Source organism: Panthera leo, chromosome A1 (assembly GCF_018350215.1).
Source record: "Panthera leo isolate Ple1 chromosome A1, P.leo_Ple1_pat1.1, whole genome shotgun sequence".
Lineage (NCBI taxonomy): Eukaryota > Metazoa > Chordata > Mammalia > Carnivora > Felidae > Panthera > Panthera leo.
This window is the reverse complement of record NC_056679.1, coordinates 223,188,284-223,206,026: the sequence shown is the minus strand read 5'-3', so window position 1 is coordinate 223,206,026 and position 17,743 is coordinate 223,188,284. Positions and strand designations below refer to the sequence as shown.

The 17,743-nt window shown below is 35.6% G+C and overlaps 1 protein-coding gene across 4 annotated transcripts in view; it reads right to left on the bottom strand.

The window, feature by feature from the left end:
* Window positions 1-17,743, bottom strand: part of CDH18 (cadherin 18) — a 532,487-nt gene that overhangs the window by 114,708 nt on the left and 400,036 nt on the right. For all 4 annotated transcript variants that reach the window (XM_042952827.1, XM_042952846.1, XM_042952853.1 and 1 more), the window contains one exon: window positions 1,354-1,521. In XM_042952827.1, coding sequence (XP_042808761.1) covers window positions 1,354-1,521 — 168 coding nt within the window. The remainder of the gene's footprint in view (window positions 1-1,353; window positions 1,522-17,743) is intronic.

The window sequence follows — 17,743 nt, the reverse complement described above, 5'->3', positions numbered from 1 at the left end:
TTAATGCCAGGTGGACTTATCAATGATTTTTAATTTTCTTCTAAACCTACTTTCTTCATAGAGCAAAGGACACACGAATGAATCAGGTCACACAGTCTATCTCTAGAACCAATATTTTAAAATCGATTCTACCTATGTACTTGACTTGGATATCTTTTTACAGTGGTAGTTTGACAAAATATTAAAATTCAACTCATTCACTCATTGATCTAATAACCATCTATCAAGAGCTGGGCACTGATCTGAACACTTAAATTTACATAGACAATTCAAGCATCATTCTTACTTAGACTCATAGTACCTATGGAAATAAATAAAACATTAAAGTGCCATGTAACAGAAAACAAGGATTTATTAACTGTTAATTCTGCAACAGACTTCAGAGAAAATTTTAAAAGAGCTTATAAACAGAGAAATGTGAGTGTGGAAAATTCTGTGTTGAATCAAGAATGTGCAAGATGTTTTGGGAACAGGCAGTACTCAACTGTGGCTAGCCCAGAGTGTTCAGAGAGAAATAGTAAGAGGAACAGCGAGGGAAGGCATTTCACACATACTCGTGAAGAGCCTGTGTTGACATACCATCGTATCTACTTTATTATAGTTTTTAAACATCATGGATCAGAAGGGCATAGCACCCCTACAGGATTTTTAGGATAATTACAGATTATTCTATAAAACATCATCCGCAGTTTCTACCACATTAGAAAGAGTAAAAAATATTTCTTCCCCACTATGAGGAAGTCATAAACACCATTTCTTTTCACACTCACGGAACTGACATCTTCTCCCCCTGAATTGTCTGAAAGTTTGTGCCCTCCATTCATAAAGTTCATCTTCTACTCTGAGAGCCCACCTTATGGAATTAGCCGCACCTTGCTTCAGGGTGCTGTGTGTGTGTGTGTGTGTGTGTGTGTGTGTGTGTGTGTAGCACATTCATGTATAACATGAAGATTTTTTTTCAATTTCTGTCACAGAAAGCACATATGCAATTTTATTTTGCAAGGGTAGAATGTTCACCTCAGAATGTATTTTGGATATCTCCCTATATGCCTTAGTAATACATAACTGCTTTAGCAAATGCAAGATATCATTTCTCAGGACCACTGTATCACTTTTAATATTTAATTGTAATGCCAGCTGAAACAATATTTTTTAAACACAGTGACAATTAACCACCAGGTTCAGAAGACAATAAGTGATTTCCTTACTCTTGTTTAGACAAGGGAAATCAGCACAAAAACAAAATATTCCCATTCAAGCGAACAGTGACATGATATTACATATGTAAGTATTTAATTTTGGTTTACGTGCATGAAGAGTGATAAATGTAAATCATAAGAAACAAGTACATACTTTGAGGAAACCGTGGGGGGTTGTCATTGACATCAGTCAGGGTGATGTTGACCGTCGTCGATCCTGAGAGTCCTCCAACTTGCCCAGCCATGTCTTTGGCTTGAATGACCACTGAATAGTGTTCTCTGGCTTCTCTGTCCATATTATGTAAGGCAGTTCTAATAACTCCTGTAACATATTTTAAACAAAACAGTACAGATTATATATTAAATGAGAAGTAGCACAGATGTATCGTTTTTCCCCCATAGTTTCATTGAGCCACAGAGCCAGCTTTTTTTCTGCCTATTTTCAGAAGTGCATTTTTAAATGAAATACTTTTGTGAGAAAGCCACTTCTGAGACAAACAGTACCTTAAACATGTTACGAAAACCACCTCATTTGACTCCTTCATTGGCAACCACGTGTCTCAAAGCATTCTATTCGTGGTAAATTAAGATGCCCATTCTTTTGCGTTGCTTGGGGTGCCTTGCAGAACAGCCCCGTGGCCCAAGCTTGTACTTGGGCTGGAATACTAAATATTTCACAAGTTGTGCTCCTCAAAAACGTCAGTTAAGATGATTTGAGAAGAGGTTAATTTTCCTCTTTAGAGAAAAATTTACATAGCTTCCTGTCAGGGCTGTCAAAGCTGGATGGTGGAAAACATGGAAGAATTGTGGATACTTGAACAAAGATTATAGACAAGAGTCATTTTAACATTTATCAAGATGAAGAAACTCACTATTTTTATCAGGAAATGACAGCTACAACAAGAACTAGATGTAAGTACCTAAGCAAAATAAAGTAATGAAATTGATTCCAAAAATCACAGGTAAAAGTCACAGGCTTTTTTTCACAGTGCCAAAGGAGACATTAAAGGTAGTCTTTTATGAAGTATTACTTGGATTCAATAAAGAGATAAAAAATGTTATGTGTTATATCCCCATTTGTATGACACATAAGTACATGTGCACACATACAAATTAGATAGCTTTGTCGATAGAGCCTTAAATTTAAAATGGAAACACATTTTCCAGAGGGCCAAGGACTATTAACTATATGATAAAAAAAGTCCTCATGTAGATGAGCTATATTATAAATAAGTATATTTGTATATAGATAGATAGATAGATATGTATTTACATTTATATTATATATGCATGTAAAAATATAAACATATTTGCTACTCCATACATAGGACAACATTTAACAACCACCTCTTTACTTTTACTAAAAATGTTTGGATCATATTCTTTTTGAGAAGGGACCAATAGCTTTGACCAATCACACCAATGATTAGTTAGCAGTATAATTCATAGGACAGTGGCAATTATAAAAACTGCTCACTGTAGAGCTGAACACAGTTTTACAGACAATATGTTGATGTAATTAAAGAACACAGGGTTGTATGTATATTCAAACTAAAAGTAGTCTTTCAAAGGTGGAAAGGATCAGTCAATCAGTTGTTCAGAACGTACAACACTGCAGCAGGTTTTTTTGTTGTTTTACTGAATTGATTATATGTGTAATGACTTTGAGAGGAGAGCCTCAGGAACCAGGAAAAGCGATCCCACAACTTTCAATATTTGTGAATTTTTAATTGAGGGAGTTCAGGAAAATTTTCCTGAAGCTAAATAGAAATGAAAATTATTCTTATCAAAAGAAATTATAATAATATGGTAATAAATGATTCATCTAATTCATGCATATGAAAAAGCCTCAAGCATCCTTAATACAAAGAACAATGTTTTATCACGTATGATAATTATATAAGAAGGAATTGAATCGATGCAGAAATGAACAAGCTGAGAATTTATGAAAATATTTTATGAAAGAAACATATACTTTCTAATATTTGAAAAAAATAAAGATGTTGTTCTGAAAAGAATATGTTATAAATGGGACATGCCTCTGGTGTGTAGAAGTTTGAGAAGGATGATTTTTTACAATCGAATCTTTAAGTGTCATTTGCTGGAAATAAAAATATAATAGCAAAATCAATCATTACAAAGTGAAAGATATAGGGGCGCCTGGGTGGCTCAGTCGGTTAAGCGTCAGACTTCAGCTCAGGTCGTGATCTCGCGGTCCGTGGGTTGGAGCTCTGCATCGGGCTCTGTGCTGACAGCTCAGAGCGTGAATCCTGTTTCAGATTCTGTGTCTCCATCTTTCTCTGACCCTCCCCTGTTCAAGCTCTCTCTCTGTCTCAAAAATAAATAAATGTTAAAAAGAAATTAAAAGAAAAACAAAGTGAAAGATAGATATATTTACACAATTTGAGAGAGAGAGAGAGAGAGAGAGAGAGAGAGAGAGAGAGAGAGAGAGAATCCCAAGCAGGCTCCACACTGTCAGTGCAGAGCCCAACATGGGGCTTTGACCCATGAACCCTGAGACTCATGACCTGAGCCGCAATCAAAGGTCAGATGCTTAACCAACAGAGCCACCCAGGCACCCCGATACATTTACACAATTTGAATGTCATTCATTTAAGAGAATCAGAGAAGACAAATCAGCCCAACCCCTGTTTTAGAGTACACATTTCAATAATTTTATTCCATTCCCATTATATCCCTTCTTCTATAATATAGGTGTGTCTGACAGAAAATGAGAAGAAGCTTGTCAGCCACATTTGCTTATAGAAAGAAAACAGTGTATCCAGAATTGACACATACTTCCCAGAAATGACTGTCTATGAACCCTCTGAAACTCAGAGTTCTCTTGAGGGTGCTCCAGTGGATGTGCTTAGCTATGACCTACCCCAAGGGCACATAGGTAAATGGAGAATGCTTGTCAAATTGCTGTAGAATACAGTAATCTTTTTCTAACACATTGCCCAGATGCGTGTAAGTGGGGCAGCCTAGAACACCGCCAATGCACAGTAACTTTTGTCCTTCCAAATAGACTTTTTTAGAGCAGATTTAGGTCCACAGCAAAATTGAGAAGAAAGTACAGTTACTGTCTACCCTCTCCTTATTCCTCCCTTGCCACACGAACACACATTTTCTCCCACTACCAACATCCTGAATTAGAACGGTGCATTTGCTATAATTGATTAACCAACACGGACACATCATTATCGCCCAAAGTCCTCAGTTACAGTTTTACTGCCTTGTAATCTTTTCTGATCTACCTATTCATCTCTCCCTCCTTCAATGCCTCGCAGTCATTGATCTTTTTACTTTTTCTGTAATTTTGCCCTTACTATCCCTGTAATTTTGCCTTCTCCAGAAAGTTGATTGTATGTGGTCTTTTCAGATTGTCTTCTTCACTTGGTAATAGACATTTAAGGATTCTCCATGTCTTTTCATGGCTTGAGAGCTCATTTTGTTTTAGTGCTAAATAATACTGCACTCTTCGGGTATGCAGTTGTTTATACGTTCACCTGCTAACAGACATCTTGGTGGTTTCTGAGTTTTGGTGATTATGAGTGAAACTGCTATAAACACCTGTCTACTGGTTTTTGTTTGGAAATAAGTTTTTAACTCCTTGAGTAAATATCAAGGAGCATAATTACTGGATCACATGGTAAAAGTCTGTTTAGTTTTGTAAGACAATGTCAAACTGTCAAAGTGGCTATACTATTTCGCATTCCTAACAACAGTAAATGAGAGTTCCTGTGGCTTCATATCTTGACCAACATTTGTTGGTCAATGTTCCAAATTTCGGTCATTGTATTAGGCGTATAGTAGTGTCTTGTTTTCATATTTATTTCCCTGGCAGATGATGTCGGACCATTTTTCAAATTCTTACTCCCATAAGTAGGTCTTATTTGGTGAGATGTCTGTTAGGTTTTTTGTCCATTTTGTAAGCTGAGTTGTTTTATTATTGTTGAATTTTAAGAGTTTGTTGTATATTTTATATAACAGTCCTTTATGAGATTTGTCTTTTGTAAATACTTTCTGCCGGGACATGATTTATCTCCTCATTCTCTTCACGGTATCTTTCACAGTGTAGAATGATAACAATTTTTTTTTTGGAGTCCAGATTATTATTTCTGTCACAATTCATTATTTTGGTATTGTTTATAAAAAGTCATTGCCACACCCAAGGTCACCTAGTTTTCATCTATGTTACCAGGTAGGAATTGTACTTATCTATTTATCTATCTATCTATCTATCTATCTATCTATCTATCTATCTATCTATCATCTATTTAGAGAGAGAGAGACAGAAAGAGCACAAGCAGGGGAGAAAGGCAAAGGGAGAGAGAGAGGATCTTAAACAGGTTCCATGCCCAGTTCAGAGCCCGACATGGGGCTCAATCCTGAGACCCTGAATCATGATCTGATCTGAAATCAAGAGTCAGGCACTCAACCGAGTCCCTGAGGCATCCTCCAACTTGCAGGAATTTTGAAGTTTTGTGTTTCATATTTAGGTCTCTGATACATCATGAGTTACTTTTTCTAAGGATGTAATGTCTATGTCATTTTATTGTTTCTGCATATGATATCAATTCATCTCAAACCATTTACTGAAAAGATGATTTTTTTCCATTGTGTTATCTTTGCTCCTTTGTCAGAGATCAGTTGCCTATATGTACAAGGGTCTATCTCTGGAATTTCTATTCTTAAAATATTTTTAAACATTTTTATTTATTTTTGAGAGACAGAGACAGAGTGTGAGCAGGGGAGTTGTAGAGAGAGAGAGGAAGACACAGAATCCGAAGCAGGCTTCAGGCTCTGAGCTGTTGGCACAGAGCCTGACATGGGGCTTGAACCCACCAATGGTGAGATCATGACCTGAGCTGGTCAGATGCCCAACCGACTAAGCCACCCTGGTGCCCCTCTGTAATTTCTATTCTGATCTATTTATATGTTTGTCTATTTTTTCATCAACACCACGCTCTCTTGATTACTATAGTTTGTAGTAAATCCTGAAGTCAGATAGTATCAGTCTTTCAACTTTGTTTTTCTTCTTAAATATTATCTTGACTATTTTGGGTCTTTGCCTCTACACATTAACTTTAGAATCAGTTTGTCAATATCCACGAAATAACTTGCTGAGATTTGGATTGGCATTCCATCACAGCTATAGATATCACTGGGAAGAACTGACATCTTCACAATATTGAGTCTTCAATTAAGGAACATGAAATATCTGTCCATTTATTTAGTTCTTTGTTTCTTTCATCCTAATTTTGTAGTTTTACTCATAACAATTTTGTATCTCCTTTGTTAGATTTATTACTAAGTATTTCTTTTGGAAGGAAGCTAACCTAAATGGCATTATGTTTTAAAATCATTTTCCACTTTTTCGTTGTTGGTATATAAGAAAATTATTTTTATATAACCCTGTATCCTGAAATCTTGTTATAATGCTTATTGGTTCCAGGACGTTTTGTTGTTGTTGTTGATTCCTTAAGATTTTCTACATATACAATTATGTCATCTGTGAACTGAGATCAATTTTTTCTTCTTTACTAAACTGCATAGCTTTTATTTAAGCTAAGTGATAAGATTGTGCATTTTTCAGTAGTAAAATGATAAATGGTATCACTGAATAAATATTTATTTTTAAAAAATTTTATAAATGTTTATTTTTGAGAGGGAGAGAGGCAGAATGTGAGCAGGGGAGGGGCAGAGAGAGGGAGACACAGAATCCGAAGTGGGTTCCAGGCTCTGAGCCGCAAGCACAGAGCCTGATGCGGGGTCTGAACTCACAGATGGTGAGATTGTGACCTGCCGAAGCCAGATGCTTAACCAATTGAGCTACCCAGGCGACCCTGAATGAATTATTTCTTAAGCAAATGTCACAAATTGTTCCAGAAGAATCAATTAAGTTTAAACAATATAAAACACATTCTAATTTTATAGTTTAAAATACTAGCATATTACCTGATTACTTGCAGATGGATAATATTGGTTCAAAAAAGTTTTAACATCCCTTATCCAAGATTACAAGATCTTGTAACAAAATCTGAATGTTCCTTCCTGCTCCTTGATCCCTCTCACCCTGCAGAAGACTTCTGTACACACTCCAAGTAGCCAGAATTATCATGAACTCTTCTTGTTCTGTCTATCTATTAAGAGATTAATTCTACCATCATGGATGAACAATCTTTTGTCCATGTTGGTAAACATTTGCATAGATATTTAATCAGTATTAAATTGTTTTTATAAATATTGAGATTTGATAAATTTACTAGAAAATATAAACGATGTTGAAAGAAGATAGGAAAAAATGGCAAACATACTTTCCCAATAATTTGGGAAAGAAATGAAAAGAAAAAGAAAAACAAGTTAAAAAGTAATCATAAGTTACTTTCCATCCTCAATGCTTAGCACAATAGCCAGCTTTTTTACAGAATTAAATATATATTTTGACTAAGTACACACACACACATACACGCACACATACATGTACTTACACTCATATACACACATGTACACACACATACACATATACATATTGATTTTGCTCCACTTTTCTCAGGATGCTACATTTTAAAATAGTGAAAACATTAAGCAAAATTACTTTATGAGTTAAATGTGAAGCTATCTACTCAAAGGGATTTTATGTGCTGGTTTTCCCAAGTCATTTTCAGAATATCCCTGTCTTTGCTTAACTATTAAAGCACTCCCTTTCATTCTAAACAGTGTACCAGTGTGGGTGATCATTTATTCAGTTAGCTTAATTTTTACAATATTGTTAGTGGCTTTCAAACTTGACTTTGTTTCAATACTCCCTTGAGATTGCCTTGGACCCAGGCCCTAGGGTCTCTGATTTAGTGATTTGGAGTGGGTCTGGCCTACTTACAGCTCTAATTGACTACTGCATTCATGTGCTTAGGCTGCCCTGAAAAGATAACATAGACTCACTTGCTTAAGCCATAGAGACTTATTTCACACACTTTTTAGGGACTGGGAAGATCAAGGTGTCAGGTTCCTGGTGAGAGCTCTCTTCCTGGCTTGCAGGCAGCTGCCTTCTCACTATGTTTTCCTATGGCTTTCCCCCAGTTTGTGCACAGGGAGAAAGAAAAACAGAAAGATTGCTCTCTTCGACTTCTTATAAATCCACTAATCCTGTCTTGAGGGCCCCACTCTCATGACCTAATCTAAAACTAATTACCTTAAAATTTTTTTAATGTTTATTTTTGAGAGAGAGAGAGAGAGAGAGAGAGAGAGAGAGAGAGAGAGAGAAAGTAGGGGAGGGGCAGAGAGAGAGGGAAACACAGAATTCTAAGCAGGCTCCAGGCTCTGAGCTGTCAGCAGAGAGCCCAACGTGGGGCTGGAATCCATAAACTGTGAGATCATGACCTGAGCCAAAGTTTGATGCTCAACTGACTAAGCCACCCAGGGGCCCCTACTGGGAGCTAGAATTTCAACATAATGAATTGGGGTGGGGGGAAGTACACAAACATTCATTCCACCAATGATTTAAGAAATTGGGCCTCAAACAGGGAGACCAAAGAAAGAGGCAGACCATTCCAAATAGGTAGGTGGCAGATATTTTTGTTTTTGTTTATTTTTTAATGCTCATTTATTTTAATGGGGGGGGGGTCACACAAATTAGTTGAGGGGAGGGGTAAAGAGAAAGGAGAGAGAGAATCCCAAGCAGGCTCTACGCTGTCAGCATGGAGCCCAATGTGGGTTCAATCCCATGAACCATGAGGTCATGATGTGAGCAGAAAACGAGTCCACAGTCAACCAACTGAGCCACCCAGGCATCCCAGAAGGTGGCATTTTTAATAAGCAAAGGAACTTACACATGAGACTCATATGGGCAAACTGTAGGATGAATGTATCTCCATACCCACCCACCAGCAATTTTTCTAAAAGTTTATATAGAGGCCTTAGCTGGGTTCAGTCACATATATGGTCTAGATAGTCTCAACAACATATTACTCTCTCAAAGCTGCTTTCTTAAAAACTGTTTCCACTCTGGGAACGGTGGGTGGAAAGCCTATTCCAAGGACAAGAGAGAGAGTGAGGAGCCTCTGATTGCCTGGGTTCAGCTTGTGGGTCAACTGGAGGTACCATCCTCTCACTGACCATGACCAACAGCCATAACAAGCCCCACAGGTGAGTCCAATGCATGTGGGTCCAGGCCACTTTGAAAAGACAAAACTCAAAAGATGAAGTGCTACCATTATGTATTTACACATTTCTTTACTTTTTATCTCCATCTTGCATTGCCAATAAATGAATATACATATGGGAATACATACATGCACACAGATGACAAATAATATCCAATGGCAATGTTTATTTTTCAAAACTGTGCAGGTTACACTCTTATGCAAGGCTTGGATAAACTATATTTACACAGTCCAAGTAAGAAATCATATTTGTTTGTTTGTTTGTTTGGCTTTTTCTGTGATGTATCCATCTACCTGGCGATTGTACTGTAACTTACTTTTGCCTTCCACATAAACTTAATATGGACATACTTATCTACAACATGGCCTTTAAGTAAATTTTTAAAGAAAAAATACAGAGCAGCTACATTACCTAAAATTATTTCGCTGTTTGATTATTTTAAAGTAAACTCTGTCCTTTCAATGCATGCTAGGCAACTGGCAATGGCATATTCTGAATGTTTGTTGGATAAGCTTCGCTAGCAATGTTTACTTCAAAAATTTTAACTGGAAATGTTGCCTCTTATTCTCTTGTGATGCTGGGTTGAATCGACAGGATGTGATTACCCTTGTATCATTTTGTTTTGTTTCTTATTAGCTTCCTGGTAAACGATTGCAGGTGCCCCACTGCCTGCAAATTACCTTCTGACTACTGCTTCCCAATCACCATGATATGTAGGGGTCTGTAACTGGGAATACAGTTCTGCTGAATACGAGTTCATAACATTGAAAACTCATCTGTGGTTATAAGCATTACGTGTTGAACCCGACTCACTGGCCTACCATATGTTTTTGTTCCCTGACTGAGGATATTCCTATATAACAATATATTCTCCAAAATGTTCTCTTGCATTTTTATCCACTATAAAGAACTTAAGATGGAAATGTACAAATCTAGTTTTTAGATAATACTACACAAGACTGCAAAATAAAATTCCTACAAGTTAGAACAAATAAACCAGCATGCACATTCAAATCCATACAGAAACACCTAAGGTATGTATTTGCACTTATAAGAGAAACAAGTAAGTTTTCTTCCATGTCTAAACTACCTTATGCACTTTGACTCAAAAGTATGTTTTCTTAATTTGTTCAATTGATAGCTCATTATTTTGAAGTCTATTATATCATTACTTAATGTATATTAAAATATACTGGAGTCCCACTGTTTCCTGAATGTGGTACAAGTGCACTTAGTAACAGAATTACATGGAATGCCAATTATCATGCAACTTTAAGGAAGCCACCTTTGATCTACTGAATCAGAATCCCAGGGAGTGGGCCCAAAGATCAGTATTTGTGGCAAGTTCCTTCTGTGATTCTCATGAATGATCAAATTTGAGATATTCACTTAGAGTTCAGAAGACAAGATATCTGTCCTCAAGATGCTCATTATTTCATTGGAATATCTGTTTCTTTAAAAAAAATGAACAACTGAGAGATTTAGAAATGTTTAGAAGTTTAATTAGTCATCTTTTACATGATGACACTTAAAATCTTGGTAGTAATAATTCATCTTTCCAACTTCCTTACTGTAGTGTTCTAGGTATCTGGAAGATTCTTTATGTTAGCTATTTGACTGCTGTTTGTTTCAATATTTAGTATATCATGTACTGCTACGTATTCTGTATTTTCCCTTCTGACTTTGTAAGGATAATGTGGCTTCCATAATTTCTTGTCTTCATTGACATTGAATCTATATGTATCCATTAACAACACAGTTCCAGCAATCTATTTTCTTCACTCATCACCAATTCAATATATGCTGAATACGTTTCTGCTCTGTTTAAAATGTGGGATCCAGACACATATAAGACAGAGCTTATGATATTAGAATGTTATGATTAGGGTATTTACTGGTAGGGAAATAGGTATCCAAATCTGTAAAGTTAAGTAATACAGAAAATGTATTTCATTAAATGAGAAACAAAATCCAGATTTCAGAGGTCATAGTTATCAAAATGGATGAGTATGGACCAAAGAGTACTTTATGGCAGAATGGAATGTTTGTAGGTTATGGAAGGGTAAATATAGAAGTAGGATCGCCTTGTAAAGAAGGTGTGTTCATCTTACATGGTCATCTGACATGAACAAAGGATTTTGAATGTATATAGCTATAGGGATTGGATTCATTGGAAAATGATCATAAGAGAATGGTAGGGATTAGGTTCTCAGTGATTCAAATACTCTGTTTCTCTCTTTTGTTCCTCATGGGATTGGTGGTTTGAATAGCTTTGTTGCTGTCCCTGTAAAGTCAAGACTGACTAAGCTTCACTGCTTGTCAGATGTTATTACTACTAGCTGTGGCTGAGCAGATGCAAGGTTATCTCTAAAGCTACATTTCCCACATTTGAGACTCTAAAGTGTCAGTGGGTAACAGATTAACTTCAGATATTTATTTCCATTTTTGTTATATAACTGATTTCATTTTTAAAGAAAAAAATATGTATTATATTAAACACTGGCATCCTAGAATTAAAACAAAAACAAAACCCCTCGACATATTTAGCCTCCAGCTATGACTCATGGAATTAGCAACCATAAATTCATGAAGGAAGACATTTTTATGCTTTAGTAGGAAGATTCAATTTTCCTCCTCTATATTTTTTCTCTTCCTACCATGAAAATTGATGGTGAAGCATTTTATTTCTCCTGAGGATAAAAGGAGGAAGAATTCACAAGTTTTGAGTACGGACTTAGGTTCTCCTTTCAGGTATATATATCTCATATATTTTCCCCATACACTTCATGAGAGAAAAAGCTCAAAGCTTAAAAAAAAATTCTCCCTAGACCAGAAACTTACAAAACTTTAAATATAACCCAGGACTTCCTGACATTAAAATCCTAACACTACAGTGACATTATTTCAAGGAATTAACCTGTGGCGTCTACAAGAGAGGCTTGACCTGTTTTGAAAGAGTGACAAAAGAGAGGGTGGGAGGAGGGAGAGGGAGAAAGGCAGAGAGAAAAGAGAGAGGAACATCATACAAAAGTAAGTGTTACCATCTCTGTGGATTTAGAGTCATAAATCAGACAGATTTAAGGAGAATATAGTTATATTGATCTATCATCAAAGATACTTCTAATTTTGAATGATTTTGACTTTTTTTTTCCTATTTTATTTATTTTTATATCTGTTATTGGTGTTTCAATGTGATCTATAACTTCAAAAGATCAGTCTTGCTAGTTAATATATTTAATAACCATACTAATAAAATCACAGGGCTGCCAGGGCATTTGTGAAAGCCAAATAGTTTATATATTTTCAGGCTTTCAGCATGACTACCCCATTCATCAAAAATATAATGAGACAGCACTATATGGAGAAAATAAACTATGGATTTAAAAAAAAAAAACCTATCTGGGAATAAATTTCAATGGTGATGATGACAATAATGATGGAACTACGGGCAGTTATTAAGTATTTATCAAGCATTATGAATAATGCTTTATGTTGATCATCACACTAGATTCTCACATCAAATGCCTATGGAAGTTATTCATATTATCCCATTAAAAAAAGGATTATAAGAGTAGAAAGGATAAGAAAACTACCCAAGGACAGGCAGGTTTGAGATAGCCAATATTCAGTCCGGACAATTAGAATTCAGAGTCTGCTGTCACAATCACTTCCCTATGATTATCTGATTTCTTTTGAGTAAATCAGAGAAAATGCTGCAAAGAGGCTGAAATGGATTTTGGGAATATGTCTGCATCTTGCCAATGTGTTTCAGAAACAATGTCTGGTTGCCTTGCCCTGGCCGGATTCTGATAGCATTGGAATCCAAGTTCTGAATAACAGCAAGAAGATATCAGACAAATAGTGGGTAATTTTGGGTAACTGAAAGATGTGACTCCAAAAGCTAAGGATTGAGTCTTTTGGACAATAGAAGAAAGAGTGGTCAACTTAGAAAGGAAAGATTCATCTTGCTCCAAGAGGCCATTACCTGCTTATGTTCTTTTTGCAGGGAATCAAATACCAATACTGCTAATCAGGGCTGAACTATGATTGATTTGATGAATGCAGTACAATGGAAGTCACATTATTGCATTTTATGCCCTGGACTTAAAAGTACTGAAAACTTCTCCCTTGGTCTTTGAGAGCCATATGCTGTCATGTAAGTAGTCTAGCTACACAGCCTGAGAGAGCACATAGAGAAGCCCTGAGATAGAAAGGGCAACGGATCCATCTGAGCTCCTCCAGCTTTTCCCACTGAGGCACTAGGCATATGAGTAGACACATCTTTACGCATCCGTACAAGTCCAGGTATCGACTGAATGCCACCAAGTAACGGGACCAATGCCACATGGATCAAATAATTACTCAGATAAGCCCTGCTAAACTTCCTGATTTCCAAAATCACTGTTGTTTTGAAAACTCCGGGTTTGGGGGTAATTTGCTACACAGCAATGGCATTCAAATTTGGAATACACACACACGCACGTGCACACACACACACACACACACACACACACAAATATATATGCACACACATGCACACGCATACACATGCACACACATATAATACATGCACACACATTTATTACTCATAGTTGGCATTCTAGATCTACCCCAACATTATTAAATCAAGACTATATATTTCCTCAATATTATTTTTTCTTCCGTTCTTTTCTCTCTCTCCCACCTACCCACCCAAACGTTCTCTCCAGAGTTGGAGTGCATATAAACATACATATACATAAACACACACATTTCAAATATTTCTGCTACAGTGCATATAGATATATTCTATTGGTCCAGGTAAAAATTGTATTTGAAAGATAAAAAGAAACTGACCTCCATATAATTGATATGTACTGAACACATGACATATGATTTCTATAAATAATGAAGTTTTAAGATTCTTATCATCTGGAGATGTGCATGCTATGGAAAATAATATTATTTATGATATTTATGAGACTTTATGTATTATTTTTATTTTTATTATTTTATTTTATTTGAGAGAGAGGGCATGAGTGTGAGTGGGGGAGAGGGGCAGAGGGAGAAAGAGAATTTTAAGCAGACTTCATGCTCCGTGTGGAGTCCCAAGAGGGGCGCAGTCCCACAAGCCTGGGATCATGACCTGAGACATAATCAAGAGTCGAACGACTCAACTGACTGAGCCATTCAGATATCCCTTTTAAGAGATTTTTTAATCAAGAGAATTGGAAACATAATTTCAAAGTCCTAAAATATTAGATAAAAATATTTTATTACTCAATATTGAATGTTTGTAGAAATACTCTACCTTAAATAGAAATGCATTTTTGGGGAAAATAATAATGAAATAATAATTAAAAAGAAATCCAGAAGTACTTAAGTATGATTATTCCAAAATACTTGTTTGCATAATTTATAAAAAATTGAGGGCCTCAAAATGCATATACAAATAAGAAATATTAAGTTTATCACATAGATATATTATGCCTATTGAAACGTTGGCATAGTTTTTTTTTTTTTTCTGCTTCTTACTTTCTCCATAATTTATCTATTTTTTCTTTAGTTTTTATTTATGATGCTTAAAACTCATTTAAAAATATAAGATTCTTTATATAGGACTTTTTTTGGTTGTAGTTACCATTTAAGAAAGAATATTTAATATTACTATATTGAAAAATTTGAAATATTTGCTAACTATATTTAAAACCATTAATTAAGAAAAACACCAAAACATTGCTTTACAAATATAAACATATATACCAATGTCTAGTTCTATTAGTAAGGGTATAGTTGAGAACATAGATCCATAAGTAACTCAAAATTGATGATTTCTCTATAGTACCAATTTAAATATTACACTATCTGCTTTCTTGATTTTTAAAAGAAAGTTTTATTTTCTTTTTAGAGTATGGTTTTATTTTATGATTCACTATATCATACTCTAATAATTTAAGAAGGCATTGTTGGGGTGCCTGGGTGTCTCAGTAGGTTGAGCGTCTGACTTTGGCTCAGGTCATGATCTCTTGGTTGGTGGGTTCAAGCCCCGCATCAGGCTCTTTGCTGACAGCTCAGAGCCTGGAGCTTGCTTCGGATTCTGGGTCTCCCCCTCTCTCTGCCTCTCCCCTGCTTGAGCTCTCTCTCTCTCTCAAAAAAAAAATAAACACTAAAAAATAAAATAAAAAAACAAAAAGGCATTGTCATTTTCAATAAGGTGTTTATCACATTATGCATTCCATACGTATGGATATGTATGTATGCACATATATTATAAACACATTTTATATATGTCACATATAACACATATGCAATACGGAAGCAAATTCATATACCCAATCACTAAAATTACTTTAAGATTTCAAGGGTATACATATTTATATGTTTATTTCTTTTGGCACATAATCTAACACTGAATCGTTAAGGCAATGGTGGACAATTCAAGTGACTGAAGTTTTGAGAATAAAAGTTAAAGAATGTTGTCAGAAGATTCAAGTATATTCAAGAAGCAACACAAGAAAACTGCAAATGTAATTTTAGAATATAGTAAACTAATCCCTTGGCCTTCAAACATGGCCATGAATTCTCATTGCTTTTGATCTTTTAAATATAAGTCTAATGTAAAAATATAACAAATTAATCATGCAACCATGCCACTGCCTATATTTTTCTGCAAATTTAAGAATGGTAAGAGGGTAACATGTTTGACAGTATTTGGAGGAAGATATTAGAAGGATTGTGTAAACTTGACTAAGAATTCAATTGTATATGGCTAATTTTCATTAATTTATAGATAAATTTACTATTAATTAGTAATCGATGGGTACCCATTGTGGCTCCAGTATCACTGAGAGGCAATATGGTAGGATCATGTGAACTGGGAAACAAGTTATGAATATCCCTTACAAGCACAGAGGTGAGTCACATAAAGTAATAGGAACATTAAGTAACTCAAAGAAACATGAATGTTTTATAGAAAGAATCTTATTCCTGGGAAAGAAGTTTCCTCATGTGTGAAAGCCTCATCTGTCCACATTCTTGAATGGTTTAAGTGAGCAATAATAGTAGCCAGGGTGTACTCTTACCATCTACTAGATGTAAGTGATGTAGAAAGTTAATAATCTGGTAACATGTTTCACTAGAAGCTAAAGGATAGTAACACAATGTACAACATAGCAGGATGGGTACTACACTCTAATTTAAATGGTAGTCACAAAATACTTGAGTGCTTGTTGAATTATGTAAATGCAAAATGCTGTTGTTTTTACTGTGTGATAGAAAAATGACATAGGATTTATTACTTTTTTGATTACTAGAGGCATGGAAGCTGAATCCATCAGTATGTGAACAGATATTTGGTCTTTTGATAAAGAGAGTAAACAGAAAGTCCTGAACACATGAAAGATGAGGCTGGAAAGATATTTCTTATAGGATTTGTAGAGTGGGGCTTTTAGCCAGTATGTGAATATTTTTCTAGGAAGGGATTCCTAGGCAAGAAAATGTAGCTAAGGAGCAAACATTAAACATTCGTTTTATTCTCTCTGGCTATACAATTTTACTGTGTTTTCCTAATATTTGGATTCATGGAGTAATATGTTGTTGATGGGTGAAATTGCAACCATGGAAAAGGAAGCAATGATTAAAAAGTGATAAATATGTCATGCTGTTGATTGCTGAGAATACTAGATAATTTGACATGTTGCTCAAATGAGGAACTTGGGTTAATAAGATTTATTGAGAGTCTGCTCAACAGTAGGAACAAAACAACAAGAATTAAAAGATAGTATCCTGGATATGTTGGGTACAGATATGAACAACCAAATAGTTAACTCAGCTAAAATAGAAAGTTTCCACCAAATGTTAACTTTTATTCTATTTCTCCAGTGAGCATAAGATCATAAACTGGTAGATTAGTGAAAGCTAACAGGTATTGGAATTCTTAGAGCTCTCTATATTTGTTCTGTGAAAGGTGTAAACACCTCTTTCTTTAATCTTTGCATAACACATGCTATATAATGACTGTCATCTAAAAAAAAGTATACAGAACTTGAATTTATGCAAGTTCTTGTAGCCAAATCTGTGAAAAGAGTTATCTATATATAATAGAAAATAGTGACTGAGTGAGGATTTGGACACAGGGTATTTATTGGGGATCAATGGTGAAGGATGGAGAGGGAACACAAAAGGACAGAGGAAGATATTAGTCTGGGATGCACATCCAACAACATTTAGGCTAATGCGGCAGGGATGTATTGCCTGAGTGTCCAGTCTTTATACATCCAGCCTTTATACAACCCATCTCACTCAGTCACTAGATGAGGGTTGTCCTGGAAAGACATAGCTTCAGCAAGGTGTCTATCAGCACTTGAGATAGATCTTGAAGGAGCTGACAGCTGGCAGTA